The sequence below is a fragment of the Vitis vinifera genome, chromosome 4, assembly GCF_030704535.1.
Source record: "Vitis vinifera cultivar Pinot Noir 40024 chromosome 4, ASM3070453v1".
Lineage (NCBI taxonomy): Eukaryota > Viridiplantae > Streptophyta > Magnoliopsida > Vitales > Vitaceae > Vitis > Vitis vinifera.
This window is the reverse complement of record NC_081808.1, coordinates 3,201,672-3,216,955: the sequence shown is the minus strand read 5'-3', so window position 1 is coordinate 3,216,955 and position 15,284 is coordinate 3,201,672. Positions and strand designations below refer to the sequence as shown.

General features: G+C 33.5%; 1 protein-coding gene across 1 annotated transcript; it reads left to right on the top strand.

The window, feature by feature from the left end:
- The first annotated feature begins 3,210 nt into the window (after positions 1 to 3,210).
- Positions 3,211 to 15,222, top strand: LOC100252486 (beta-adaptin-like protein A). Its single transcript, XM_002284203.4, has 11 exons — positions 3,211 to 3,377; positions 3,993 to 4,509; positions 5,436 to 5,560; positions 5,665 to 5,863; positions 7,627 to 7,855; positions 8,002 to 8,168; positions 8,337 to 8,546; positions 9,663 to 9,773; positions 9,892 to 10,068; positions 12,897 to 13,352; positions 14,611 to 15,222. Exons 1-11 carry the CDS (start codon positions 3,325 to 3,327, stop codon positions 14,899 to 14,901), a joined length of 2,535 nt encoding a protein of 844 aa, XP_002284239.1. The 5' UTR covers positions 3,211 to 3,324; the 3' UTR covers positions 14,902 to 15,222.
- The last annotated feature ends 62 nt before the right edge of the window (positions 15,223 to 15,284 follow it).

The window sequence follows — 15,284 nt, the reverse complement described above, 5'->3', positions numbered from 1 at the left end:
TAATTGATTTTTTTTTCATTTTCAACTTTTTTTTAATATTATATAAAATTAATATTTTTCATAAAAATAAAATTTATATATAATATTTATTTAGTTATAAATTGTGTTTATTTTTAATATAATTTAATATTTTAAAAGTGCAAAATTGAAAACATAAATAAATGAAGTGGGGCAAATATGGGAATTCCTATATTAGCCTTGTCCCACCTTTTTTTTTGTTTTGCGGGGATGAAAATTAATTTAATTAAATGAGATGGAATTAGGATGGAGTGATGGATCTTGTACTATGGTCATCCCTAATAGTAAAATATTTTTTATAAAAAGTTTTAAAAATCATTTAAAATATAAAATATTTAAAAAAAATATTAAATAATATAAAGATGTGTTTACTGAAAAGGGAAAAAAGAAAAAAAATGTCACATGAAAATTACTATGAAAAAGTATAGAAGATAATATGCTAAAGACAATAGAAAAATCTAAAAAAATATAAAAGAAAAATTAAATTTTAAGGTAACATACTTAGAGTCCGTTTGACAACTATTTTCGGTAACAATTTGTTGTTCATAATAAAAAATCAAGATAACATGTTTGGTAATCAAAAATTGTTTTCATAGAGTATTTTCAAATAACATTTTTTAGTTATTTTATACTATTTTCACTTGAATTTTAAAAAATAATTATATAAATATATTGAATAATTAAAAACAAAAAACTATATAAAAAATATTTTAAAAACATATTTAAAAATATTAAAAATATTTCAAGTTTTCAAATATAATTTTGTTTTATAAAATATCATAAAATTGTTTTTAAAAAATGTTTTCAAAACTAACAATCTATCCTCATAAAATACCCATGAATATCTAACAAAAGTTACAAAACTATACAAGTTTTAAAACTGAAAATGTTATAAAGAGACCCATCCACTTATGGTGTACTTATTAATTGTTATTTTATCCTCCTAATTTTTGTTACAAAAAAATAAAATTTAAGGTTTGTTATTTGTGATATATAAACAAATATACAAAACTCAAAAAGGGGAAAAATAATTTCTCATAGGCTAGAAAATAGCATGAATTAAATAATGTGAAATAAAAAGTAATGAAAATTGTCACATTGAAAAACCTTTGTTTGATGGTATTTTGTTTTTGGCTTTAAGGCCAACTCGCCATGTTGAAAATAATCATGAAATAACGTATTGTGTAAGTTAAAACAAAATTTCTAGAAGAAGTAACGATAATTATAAAATTTATATATTTTTTACATAATTATAATTTTTTTTAATCAAATTAATATTATAGACATTAAAATTTTTAGTGAAAAAAATATCATTAAATTAATCTTTAAAAAAATGTGTTTTTCAATTAGATAAAATTTGGGATCGATAAGTGATATGTTTGACACACATTTGACATACAACATGATAAAAAGATTACATTTGACAAAATCTGAAAGATTATAAAATTTAGCATTTCAAATAAAATATCCACAATTGTTGTCAAAAGATAATTAAAAAAAAAAAATTATCTTGAAAACGAAACAAATATTCTAATTGAAGTAAAAAGATAATAAAAATAAATAAATAAATAAATATTATCTTATTAGTAAATTTCATTAATAAATAAGACAAGTTATTAAAATCAAACAATTGAATATTGAGAAATTCTAAAATTTAATTCTAAGGTGATTTCCTTCAATAGAAATACTTTTTTGAATCGGTAAAAACGACTCTATATGAGAAAAGAGACTTGACAAATAATAAAAAGTTTCAAAGTTCAAAAAATAACAAAAGTACTACACATGCTATCTTCGTCTTTCAATAAGTTTATTAAAAAATAAGTCATGTGAGCCCTTCGTTTGACCTATAAAATCAAATAAATAGTTTCATCATTATCTTCAAAATTATAATAAAGGTGAAAAAATCATAAACATATATTATTTTGTAAAATGATATTACCATGATCATAACTCACAAATTTAATTTTAATAAAATTTATGTTTTTCATTATTTTTCTTATTCTTTGACTTACAAGGCTTTCACAAAATTTATGCGTATGGATATAAAAATTGATTTGGTTATGGTACTGAAAAGTGCAACCAATTAAGTTATTTCATGAATGTATTTAGATTTTATTATTATATACTCATTATTTTGTTATTAGTCTTGTACTTTCACCCTTATTTTGAACTTTATTTTTCTTAAGATTGAAGAAGAGTCACACGAATGTTAAATTAGTATTATAGTTTTTACCCTAAAAACAAAATCATAGCTTCAATCCAATCAAGACCTAAAATGTAAAATATTATTATTCATAATTTAAACAAAATAACAATATTTAAAAATATTAAATTATATTTCACAAGTATCAAAAAATGCAACAAATTATGTTACACGTGCATTTAGATACCATTGTTTTTGTTATTTTATTATTTTTCTCATTCTTTGTACATTTATTTAATAATCCCTCTTTTTTTTCATTGCATTCTCAATGGTAAGAGATCAAGAGTTCCATGAATACTATATTAGTCTTCATTTTTTCCAATAAAAATTTAGTCAAGCTTAAAAACAAATTGAAAAAAGGATTATGAAAAATAGCTTTTTATAACCATTTTTAAAAACTATTTTTTATGTTTTATAAAACAAATGTCTATTTAAAATCCCCAAATGTTTTTAACATATTTTTTATATCTCTAAAAATGAATTTTATATATAAAACTTTATTTTTAATCATTTTTCATATTTATATATATATATATTATTTTTTTAAATAATCCTTAAAAATCAAATAAAAACAATTAAAAATAACTAAAAAAATTGTTATATGAGAATATTTTATTTTTTATTTATAAGATCAAAAAACTATTTCTTGTAATTCAATTTAAATACGATAAGAAATATAAAATACTATGATTTAAAATTAAATAGGAACAATATCATAAAAAATTTAAAATTTGTTTGAAAATAATTTTAAAAAATACTTTTAATATTTTTAACACTTTAAATTTTTTATTGTTTAAATGTTAAAAATGGTAGAAACATTTTCTAAATCACTTTAAATTTCATGCTATTATTATGGAAGTTTAAAATAAAGCCCCATTTGTTAATTTTCTAAATTTTTGGTCTAAAACAAAATAACAATATTTAAAAAAAATATTAAATTATATTTCATAAGCTTAAAATAAAGTTATCGCCCATTGGTAACTTATTTCCTTAATTTCGACGTAATTAATATATATTAATGTTCGTGAAAGAGTTTTTCTCAGATTCACAGGGCTGTGGCCGGAAGACGACGAACAAAAACCCCAGCTTCTGCTGAATCTGCTATGGCTCCTCCGGCACAATCTCAACGATCTCCATCACCTTCTCAACCTTCTGGGTAAGTCTTCCATTTCGCTCTAACCCTAATTCAGATCTTCCTCCGTTTGGTTGCTCAGAAATTTCTTCAAAATTGGATCTTGTTGTTTTGGTGGTTCAATAAAGTGCAAAAAATTAAGCCTCGAACAGGATTGATGGTTGGATCCGATCATCCGAAGCATTGAAAAGTGTATCTGCGAGAATTTTAGTTTATATTTTGATTTCGTATGTTGTCATCAAAATTTTATTCAATTTAACTCTTACAGAAACCCTCAGTCAATGTCTGCTTTTGGCCATTGAAACAACTGTAGGAAACTAAAGAAATTTGGATGTTTGAATCTTGTGATGCTCTGTTTCATTATTAGGAAATTAGAAGGAACAGACTTGGAACTTTGAGGCTCAGAAATAAAATTATGCTCTTAACTGAGCTTAAGATGATTGGTTTCCTTAGTTGAGTCGCGTGCTTATTATTTTCTATTTTTTTTTTTTTTTAGTAATTTCCTCTCAATTTTAGCAACTTCCAAACCGAATCAGAGTGAAAGTTACATTTTCCTGGGAATGAAAAAGAATACGATGTGATTTGTGAATGATTCAAATTCACTTCTATCTCACTCTCTTTGAACCTTAATCCTACCAGAAAAGGTGAAGTCTCAGATCTAAAGTTGCAGCTCCGGCAGCATGCTGGCAGCCGGGCACCAGGTGCTGATGATGCAAAGCGGGAGCTGTTCAAGAAGGTGATCTCATACATGACAATTGGCATCGATGTGTCGTCGCTTTTTGGTGAGATGGTGATGTGTTCAGTGACATCTGACATTGTTCTGAAGAAGATGTGTTATCTCTATGTTGGGAACTACGCTAAGGGAAATCCTGATCTTGCACTTCTAACGATCAATTTCCTTCAGAAGGATTGTAAGGATGAGGATCCAATGATTCGTGGGCTTGCTCTGAGGAGTCTTTGTTCGCTGCGAGTGGCGAATTTGGTGGAGTACTTGGTGGGTCCCTTGGGATCAGGGCTGAAAGATAGTAATAGTTATGTAAGGACGGTGGCAGCTAGTGCAGTTCTGAAATTATATCACATATCAGCTTCAACATGTGTTGATGCAGATTTTCCAGCAATTCTTAAGCATTTAATGCTTAATGATCAAGATACTCAAGTGAGGTTTCTTTTCTTGGAGCAAGTTTTCTTCATTTGTACGCTTGTTTAATGCTTGGTTTAGTATTCCATTCTCCTTAGCTATTGCATATGGTTCTGTTGTTTAAAAAATAAAAAATAAAATAAAAGGAAAGGAAAAGAAAAGAATGAAACTTCAAATTTGTCATGTTGGTCTGTGCTGATGAACGTTGACATCACATGCCTGTTTTTAATTGTATTGGAGATAATGAGCGTTGTGAAATAAACGGAATGCTGCTATTAACCATATGGTAATGTTGGGTGTAATCTGTAAATAATTTTATTTATCTGGAAATTAATTTCCAATACCATGTACACTGTGGTTTGGTTTTGAAGTTTGCAATGCAGAATCGCAGATAAGTTCATCTAAAAAATGAAGAAGTAATCACATGGGAGAAACTTCGTTTTTCATCCAAAAAAGGAAAAGGAAATCACATGGGATAAACTTTGTTAGATTTATTCTTAGCTGTTTTTCATAGAATATGTTAAAGTAGTTGCTCAGGTGCTTCCTTGGGCCTTTGGGTGTGCCAGTGTCATATTTTATGAAATTGTTGTGGATTTTGCAAGAAAATCAGTAATTAAGCATAATTGCATAATAGATAGATTATTGGAGATGATCTTTATCTTTATTTTGCCTTATGACTTCTATTGATTTGTGACTTCTATTGACTCTATCATGGTTTCTGTTTATGTCCGAAGAATTTTCTTTTTATTACCTCCCTTCATGTCACTAGAGTAACATAAAATATTGTGTGCGGGAGCATCCATCCATCTATCTCTCTCTCACCTATCCCTCACAATGATGAACGTCATCTTTTGCTATTTTTCTTCTCTTCAGGTTTTACAGATGATTTGGGGATGGAATTTCTGTTTGTTGTATTAGTTAGTGGTTTTCATTTTTTTTGTCAGGTAGTTGCAAATTGTTTATCATCTCTACAAGAGATCTGGAGCTCAGAAGCAAGTACCTCTGAGGAAGCATCCAGGGAGAGAGAAGCTTTGCTTAGCAAGCCAGTGATATATTACTTTTTGAATCGGTATGTTCTTTCTCATAGGCATTGGAATAAATCATTATCCATGCCTTGGACACTACATCTTTATTAAGAATGGATGCTTTGCTTTGTTGCATGTCTTTGTGTAGGATCAAGGAATTCAGTGAATGGGCACAGTGTCTCGTACTTGAGTTGGTCGCTAATTATGTACCTTCAGATAACAGTGAAATATTTGACATTATGAATCTCCTGGAGGATAGGCTTCAGCATGCAAATGGTGCTGTTGTACTAGCAACGATCAAGGTGTTTCTACAATTGACCTTGTCCATGGCTGATGTTCATCAGCAGGTACCCTAGCAAAACATTTTCTTACCTTGTTTGATAATTTATATACTATTGGAAGTGGATAGCTATAACAATATTTCAAATGGAGAGTTATAGCAGTTTGTACAATCTTAGAGGAGCAACTCGGAGGTGCTTGGAAATTTGGTCATTTTGTGTGCATGCTATTCGGTCTTAAATGATGTTATTCATATATAGGGTATGACTGCATTTAGTTTTGCAATTAATGACTCTCTGGATGATTCAAGTTGTCTTCGCGATCCTTTACTGGATTTTTTTTTCCTTTTTCATGGTTGTTGTGATTTTTTTAAATTTCTTGGATTACAGTTCTGGATACCATTCTTGGGATAAAGTGGTTCCTTCGACTTAAATAAGAAACTGAAGAGAGAAAATAGTCCTTAATTCTGTATTAGAGATCATGGTTTCAGTAGCAGGTTATTTGAAACTCTCCTAGATTAATTAAAGAGTATTAATACTCTGCTGAAATCTATAGCTTGTATTTTTTATATTTCTTAATGAATTACTGAAAATTTTAATGCAAAAGGAAACGTGAGTACATGCATCCAAAATTACGAAAGCTGCTGAGCTCGGAAAAAGATTAGGAGGAAAAGAGAAACAAAAACTGGCTGCAAAAAGGAAATCTGCCTTCTGTGAAATATTTTGTTTGGGGTTGGTCCTGTTTGTGTTTGATGTTTTAGGGACTAAGGTGTTAGGAATCAACTGAATAACTAAACTGCAAAACATTTTCTAGTGGGTTTAAGTTTCTATATTGGAAGGAAGAACTACTGCCCCACTTTTCAACCCCAGTCAAATAGCAGAGCATCCCCTAAGAACAGAAATCAGAGGATTTTGTCCCTTTGAAGGGAATCACTGGCAATGATCAAGTACTTGAGAAACTGGGTTGACAGATATAGGAGTTAATTTCTGTAGAACAGACAGTACAAGATCATGGAGGATAGGGACTCAGAAGATGCTTTCAGATAATCAGATCATGCCCACATCCTTTATCATTGTAGAGATAAATTCTATATTACTGATTCTGTGAATTTCAGTTACTTCTGCCAATAGCAAAGATGTGGATGTTATGATAAGGGTGTGAGAGTGAAAAGTGAATGTTATGACCATACATAGTTGCGTGTGGACTACAATTGCTACTCTATTTCTGTTACATGAATATATGATATGTGAGAATTGAAGATAAAGAAGTATAGGTGTGGATTAGCCTATCAGGACTCAATGCATTTGAAAACCTCCATAAAATAAGCATAACCTGACATTCTCAAACTCATCATTTATCCTAACAGCTCTTCATTACTATTGTTTAGCCCTAGATAACTTCATCTTCTACTATAGCACTGTAGATTGTTTGAGGGTTATAATTACTTCATGTGCATAGCAGCTATTAGTCCAATGTGCAAACCCTGCTTACTTGGTATCTTTCTGTTGGTATCAAGGTTAAGCAGCTGCTTAGGTTAATTGCTATGTTTATTTATTTAATATTGATGGGGAGAGATATTACTCTGTCTGACTGAGGGCATGTCTATTTGCTTCTTGTGAAGTTTAACGTTTTACCTTGCTTGCATAGACTTGTAGAACATGTTATGATGTGCACAACTTTATTTCTAACCTTCCTGTTTGTTGCTCATCTCTATTGATGATACATCCTTGATGTGTTGGGTGCTGGGAGTGACTGGATTTGTCCTATATGACTTATGTAATATGGATAAAGTCGACACTCTTTAAATGATTTTTTTATTTTTTATTTTCAGGTGTATGAACGGATTAAAGCCCCTTTGCTTACCTTAGTGAGCTCAGGAAGTCAAGAACAATCTTATGCAGTTTTAAGCCACCTTCATCTCCTGGTGATGCGGGCACCCATTCTATTTTCCTCCGACTACAAACACTTCTATTGCCAGTACAATGAGCCATCTTATGTTAAGAAGTTGAAACTCGAAATGTTGACTGCAGTGGCAAATGAGAGCAATACTTATGAAATTGGTAAGCAAATAACATCTCATTTTCACTAAAGCCTCACATGAAATATTTGCATGAGTAACTGTGCGTTCTGTCCTTTTGGTGACCCACCTTTTTCTCCATAAACTTTCAAGTATGACTGATGTGTGATCTTATTGAGTCCATTACAGTGACGGAATTATGTGAATATGCTGCAAATGTTGATATTCCCATTGCAAGAGAGTCAATCCGGGCTGTTGGGAAAATAGCACTGCAGCAGTATGATGTGAATGCTATCGTTGATAGGCTTCTTCAATTTCTTGAGATGGAGAAGGACTATGTGACTGCTGAAACTCTGGTGAATTTTTACAGCTGTGCCTAGATGCTTGGATTTTTATTGTGATTGAATTTGAACATTGAACCAAACTCCAAAAAAATTTATGCTCTTCATGCATAGAAGTAACATGAGCATATGATTTAACTGTTATTAATCAGATTGATACAAGTCTGGAGTTCTCTCATGTAGGTGCTTGTAAAAGATCTGCTAAGGAAATATCCACAATGGAGTCATGATTGCATTGCAGTTGTTGGGAATATCAGCAGCAAAAATGTTCAGGAGCCCAAGGCCAAGGCAGCTCTTATATGGATGTTGGGGGAATATTCTCAGGACATGCATGATGCTCCTTACGTTTTAGAAAGTGTAGTTGACAATTGGGATGATGAGCATTCTGCCGAGGTAATTGAGCTCCCTGTTGCTAGAGTTTTGTCATCTTTTACCTTTTTTATTTAGCACCTGCTCACTTCTTTGGCTAATTATCTAAAGTGTGTTCATTGTTAGTAAACTTGGCTGTTTGGGCTGAACATTGAATTAACCTTCTAATGGATAGTGAAGTAAAATAAAGAAAATAAATGAAAAGGAGTGGGGAATCAATTGGAAAGAGGCTTTCTTACTTCTTTCTCTTTTTAAAAACCGTGCACAGAAATTCCATCTTGCACTGCCCCCTTTTTTTTTTTAAATGATAATAATAATCCTGTTTGAAAGATAGTACCTAATCTTGCTCCTTCGTAATCAGGCTCTTAAATGTGAGCTCAATTGGAGGCAAATCCAAATGTCCACCAAATATTAGATTTGTTTACCAAACATCTCTACAGCCATCCCACACTATCTAGACGCATATGCTGCGCAGCATCTCCAGGCACCTTTTTGGTCCTTATTCTGCATTAATGACTTCTTTTTTCTTATACTGGAAGGTGGTACATGTCTGTTTCAATTGGAGAAGACCTAATATGGTCCCCCCTGAATAGGATTGTGTAGATGGAAAAGTGCCTATTCAGCTGTTCCATTTCTATATAGAGCCATCTCCTGGATAGCAATTTGAACATGTTTTTGGTCCTCATTCAGCAAAATGACTTCTTTTTCATTACTAAGGTAGCATGCACTGCATGCATATGTATGAGCCATATCCTGGATACTAATATGAAGCAGGTTTTTGGTGGTTATGCATATCAGGGAGTTCATTTGCATTTTCTTTAAGTATGCATTGTATACATGAATTCAAATTTATTGATTTCAGGGAGGTGACTGAAACTTGAGATCCACCTACTTTGGGATGAAGTCCTAATTTCCCCCTGTACACTCTTGCATCTACAGCAACTTATTTATCTACTAGTATCTCTGTTTTATTAAAGGAGAATTTAACTTTCTGTTATACATTGTTGACGGGCATACTTCAAAATCTGAACTACCACTGTATTTTCTTTTAAGCATTGTTAGAAATTTCAAATTCAGGTCCCAAATTCTATTGTTGATTATGGCAGTCACTTTGAGGTAATGGATTATCTTGTTGGACAGGTTCGATTGCATCTTCTTACAGCAGTACTCAAGTGTTTCCTGAAAAGGCCTCCTGAGACTCAGAAAGCATTGGGAGCTGCATTGGCTGCTGGTCTTGCTGATTTTCACCAGGTGCAGTTTATTTTTAAGACTTTTTTTCTAAAATTTGAGAAATATCTAGTTCCCATTTGTTTAATAGTTGGGAGTGGGTTGTGCTAGAATGGTCTATTGAACTTTGAGTTTATTGCAGGATGTTCATGATAGAGCCTTATTCTACTACAGGCTTTTGCAATACAATGTATCTGTGGCAGAGCGTGTTGTGAACCCTCCAAAGCAAGCTGTTTCAGTCTTTGCAGATACTCAAAGCAGTGAAGTCAAAGATCGCATATTTGACGAATTTAACAGTCTATCTGTTGTATATCAAAAGGTATATCAAGCGGTTTCTAATCTTTTCTTTTTGTAGCCAAGTGATTTCTGATCATCGATATTAACATAGTTTACCTAAAATTACTTCCATTGAAACAATTGGGATTTCTAGATAGATATGAACCTTCATTGCAAATGCTGTGCAAAATCCAACCTTTTATTTTATTTTATTTTTTATTTTGGGTTTTCTAATTTTAGCTCACGAGTTGCCTTTTAGAACTTCCTTTACACATCTGGCCTCAACCCTCCCTCCCTCCCAAAAAAGTTCTAGTGTACTAAGAGATCAGAAATCATGCATATGAGTTCTAATGTGGCTCATAGGTTGAAACAATTCTTTTGTGGGCATGGGGCTGGAACTGCAATCCAATTATCTGTGGCAACACAGTTCTTGTTCTGTGATTCTCTGTAAGTGCATGCGCATACAAGCATACACTGGCCTCATCATCACTTCTCTGTATGCTAGTTGATAATCTTCAGTTAATTAAAATATTTATGTTTTTAGATTTGCCTCATCAATTTTCTGCATGCTAGTTAAGACTTCCTTTTGAATGTTCTTAGTAGTGTTCAGCTCCGTTTTGTTCCTGGGAAGAGTCAGGGAAAAATGAATAGAAAAATGCAACGTAGTTGGGAGGAGTATTGGGGAGCAAAATATATATAAGATAAGCTACAAGGTAAACTGGTGGAGAATTGAGTTTCTTTAATTCCTCTAAACAGTGAGGAAAATGATCTCTCACACTGCTAGCATCAGCACCTCTCTGCTGTGCCGTGACTGCAGCTCCCTCCTGCCAGCAATGTGATTAGCTCTGTTATCACCAGTCACTTGTCAGCACAGCTGGTGATGGAGTTTCCGTATAAAAGTTGTAACAAAAATTCTCTATTCTAAAAACAACTTTTTGAATTGATTCAACCCCTTTTTCTTAATTCTTTTTAATTAGCAATACTTTTACAGGTATCTTTAATTCTGAAGTTCTCAATACGTTATTATTTGGCAGCTTAGTTAAGTATTCCAATCCACTTTCTCCTTTACCTTGCCCAATGAATTGGAATACCATACATACTGCTTCTACCTTCATCATCTTTTCAAATTTCATTCAGCAATCTTTGGAACAATTCCCCACCTATTATCAAATTTACCCCATATCTTGGAAAAAATACTTCCCCTAATAGGTATGCAGTATTTCTCCCAAGTATATCTTGGTTCCTGGTTTTCAAAATGTTGTTGAACAGCTTAATAGGCTATTCCAACCTACTTTTTCCTTCACTCTCACAATCAATTGGGATACCATACTTTGAGATTTTTCCTCCATATTATCCTTGCACATTTAGGGCAAGTGATTAGAAGAGGGATTGAGGATGTCATGACTTGGCAGGTGTCAAAGGAAGGCTTCTTTACAATTAAATCCTTTTACTCCTCCCTAGTAATTTGCAATTTGAGTAGGTTCCCTTCAGATATTATGTGGAACCCTTGGGTCCCGAAGAGGGTTACCTTTTTTACTTGGGAAGCTGTATGGGGAAGGATTCTAACTCTGGATCAGCTAAAAGGAAGGTCGTGTATTTACTGAGCAGGTGTTACTTGTGCAAAGGAGAGGAGGAATCAACAAATCATATGCTCCTTCACTGCTCCATGGCAGCCTTGCTTTGGTAGCTTATTTTTGCTCTTTTTGGTGTTCAGTGGGTGGTGTCATCTTCAGTCAGGGATGCATTCTTAGTTGGCCCTGTGCTTTTGTTGGGAAGAAAAGTAAAGAAGGCATGGAGAGTAGCTCCTTTGTGCTTATTTTGGACCTTATAAAAGGAGAGAAATCAGAGAGCCTTTGATGATTCCAAATTGGCAGACCAAGCTATTTCACGGTCCATTTTGTACATGTTCTTGGATTGGGTCAGGGTGCATGTAGGTTTTAGCTTGTTGTCTTCATTTGATTTCATTGATTGGCTGGGTTGCAAGTGAGGCGAGGATGTAGTTTTGTGTGTACCCCTCTTCTTTTTTGGCCTTAGGTGCCTTGTATGCTTCGTGTGTACTTTTGGGTGCCCTTCTTTAGGCATTCTTAATACAATTGCTTTTAGCTATTTATATAAAAAGGATTATCCTTGCACATTTTGTTCAGCAAACTTCAGGATGATCTTCTCCCTTTCCTTAGTTTAGGTTAAATACTGTTTATCATCCTGGTTTATTGTAAGAATCATGCTATAATTGACATAATTGAGATGGTATAGTTTTTAAGCATTCATCTTAAAGCAAAATGGAAATAGGATTCGTTTTACTTTATGATAAATGGTTAAAGAACAATGTTTCCTCTGGGAGGGAGGGACAGAGTTGTGTCATATTTCCCCATTTGTAGTACTGCAATCAGGTTCCTGGGTATCTGTACTGGAATTGACAAGCCTCAGAAATTTTCCTCCTCCCTTTCCTTATTTTAATTTAAATTGTCTTTGTCATCCTGGGTTACCTTATGAACAATGTTAGAGCAAACAAATGTTTTTCATAATTGAGGTGTTATAGAGTTTTTACCATTCATCTTAAAGCTAGATGGAAATGGGGTTCATTTTACATTGGGATAAATGGTAAAAGAATGGTGTTGCCTTTTGGAGGGGGGGAGGGATGTAGGGAGAGAGAGAGTTGCATCAGATTTCTCTGTTTGTGCTACTGTTGATCAAGTCCCTGAGTATTCTTTAATAGAGTTGACAGACGTCAGAAAATTTCATTTTCCTCTTCTCAATGCTTGTTTTCCACTGTACCATATTTAATGCTGATCCTGTTCTCATTTCTGTGATAGATTAATAACTTGTCCAGTGGTACAGATCAAAATTACTGACAGTTAAAACTTCTTCCAGCCATCTTACATGTTTACAGATAAGGAACACCGGGGCCCATTTGAGTTCTCAGACGAACTTGGAAGTCTATCTATTGGGGCAGATTCTGCAGATAATGTCGTTCCAGCTCAGAGAGTTGAGGCAAATGACAAGGATCTGCTTCTAAGTACTTCAGAGAAGGAAGAAAGTAGAGGTGCCACTAACAATGGTTCTGCTTACAATGCTCCTATGTATGATGGTACTTCTATGCCCACAGGTGCTTCACAATTGCAATCTGAACTGGCAATTTCAAACACAATGGTACCATCCCACTCTCCATCATCAAGCTTGGCCGTTGATGATCTGCTCGGTCTAGGTGTACCACTTGCACCTGCATCTCCTCCTCCTCCTCCTCCTTTGAAGCTTAATGAAAAAGCTGTTCTAGATCCAGGCACCTTTCAGCAAAAATGGCGCCAACTACCAATTTCTTTATCACAGGTTGACTTCTCTATTCATTCCAGTAACTTCGTTATATTTCCTTTGTTTCTATTCATTAAGCTGGTATGATTTTTACATATACAAAAAATAAAATAAAATAAACTAGGATTTTTTTAATTCTTTTTCTCAGTCTTATATATGGTCACAGGCTTTGTTATGTCATAACTCATAATGATTTGTAGTATGTTTATTTTCTGGCCGATGCTACTTTCTGCTGTGTTCGATGATTACAAAGTTCATTTCCATTGGTCATGATGATATTTCCATCCTAGAAAACTATACTATGGAATCAAGGGAACTTGAGTTGAGGCCGTATGGACGTAGAAAATAAGCTGAATTGCACATATATTTCCAGATATAACCTCTTCCTTGGGCATAGGCTAAGTAGATAACAAACTTAAAAATTTTGAAGCGTAATAGTTTTCTAACTTTTAGCTTTCCATTTTCACATAACTGGCTTACTCCCAGTAGGACCACATGTTTTCTTTTCATGGACTTTTGACATTGAAGCCCAAACGATCAATTCTGTCTGGAAATCTCTGATGAGAGAGCAAGCTGGAACTAGGATTATGTTTCTGGCTAACTAGTTAGAGTATATTTGTATAGGGATATAGAACGTGACTGAATTTATTTTGAAATACTACTACTGACGCGATGGTGTCTTGTTTGAAATGGGAAAGAGTGCTTCAAATGAATAGCAATAAATATTGATTGAGTTTTTATTGATTGGATTTCTCCACGTTATGTGGAGCATGGTAGGTGGGCTTGTTAAACTTCGTAACATAACATCTGCCTGATACAGTTGCATTGCTCGATGAGTCTTTGGTTTAAATAATAAAACTGACCTGATGAGGTCTTGTTGGAGGGCTAAAGAAGGCAAGTAGTGCACCAAATGATTAGCAAATAAAATTGAGATGGTGATTTTTAAGCTGGAAACATAGGTAAAAATCTTGATTGAACTGTTATTGACTGGACTGTTCCTTGTTATCTGGAGCAAGCTCCTTGGCTTTTTTAGCTGTGCAGAATCTGCCTGTAACAGGACTAAAGAGGTCTTGTTATTGATGCTCATTTTTATATGGCCCTCTTTCTCTCTTACAGGAGATGTATGAGAAAGGGAGGAAAGATTTGGTTTGGTTTATAGTTCCTGCTAAGTTTCGGAATTTAAGTTTATCTTCTTATACCTGCATGGATATACATTTCAATTTCTCATTTTTTTCTCTCCGAAATTCTGATTGTTTGAGTTAATTATCTGGAGCAGGATTACAGCATGAGTCCTCAAGGAGTTGCTGCATTGACAAGACCTCAAGCCTTCCTCCGGCACATGCAGGGCCACTCCATCCACTGCATTGCCTCAGGTGGTCAAGCCCCAAACTTCAAGTTCTTTTTCTTCGCGCAAAAGGCAGAAGAACCGTCAACCTTTCTTGTAGAGTGTATAATCAACACTTCATCAGCTAAAGGACAAATAAAAATCAAGGCCGATGATCAAAGTATGTCACAGGCTTTCTCAACTTCATTCCAATCAGCCTTGTCTAAATTCGGAACAACATAGTCATCATGCAGATAGGTCTCTCTCCCTCTCCCTGAGTGCCCAGCTGAACATAGGTATTCCTCAAAGGTTCTTTGTTGTAATGCTCCTCCAGGAGGAAAAATGAAGAAAAGGAAAATAAAGTAACAAGAAAACAAAACAAAAAAAAAAAAAAAGAAGTTTTACAGACGTTTTTGCTGCGGTGGTTAATGTATAATTCGAGTGAAGATGGGGAATGTTTTTGTTCCCCCTGATCTCAGGACCCGGTTTTTCTCTCAGATTCTGTTAGGATATGTTTGATCAGCTTCAGTTCTGTATTAATTTTATCATTTCTGCATTTAGGCACCTCTGTAGCTTGACACATCAGTAGCATTTGTTACATTTTACTGTGCTGATTCTTCCATGTT

Excerpts from the sequence above, each read along its gene's own strand:
- LOC100252486 (XM_002284203.4), top strand. The coding sequence starts at position 3,325 with ATGGCTCCTCCGGCACAATCTCAACGATCTCCATCACCTTCTCAACCT. Across the intron at positions 9,774-9,891 it reads GTCTTGCTGATTTTCACCAG|GATGTTCATGATAGAGCCTT; the intron begins GTGCAGTTTATT and ends AGTTTATTGCAG. Across the intron at positions 10,069-12,896 it reads TATCTGTTGTATATCAAAAG|CCATCTTACATGTTTACAGA; the intron begins GTATATCAAGCG and ends AACTTCTTCCAG.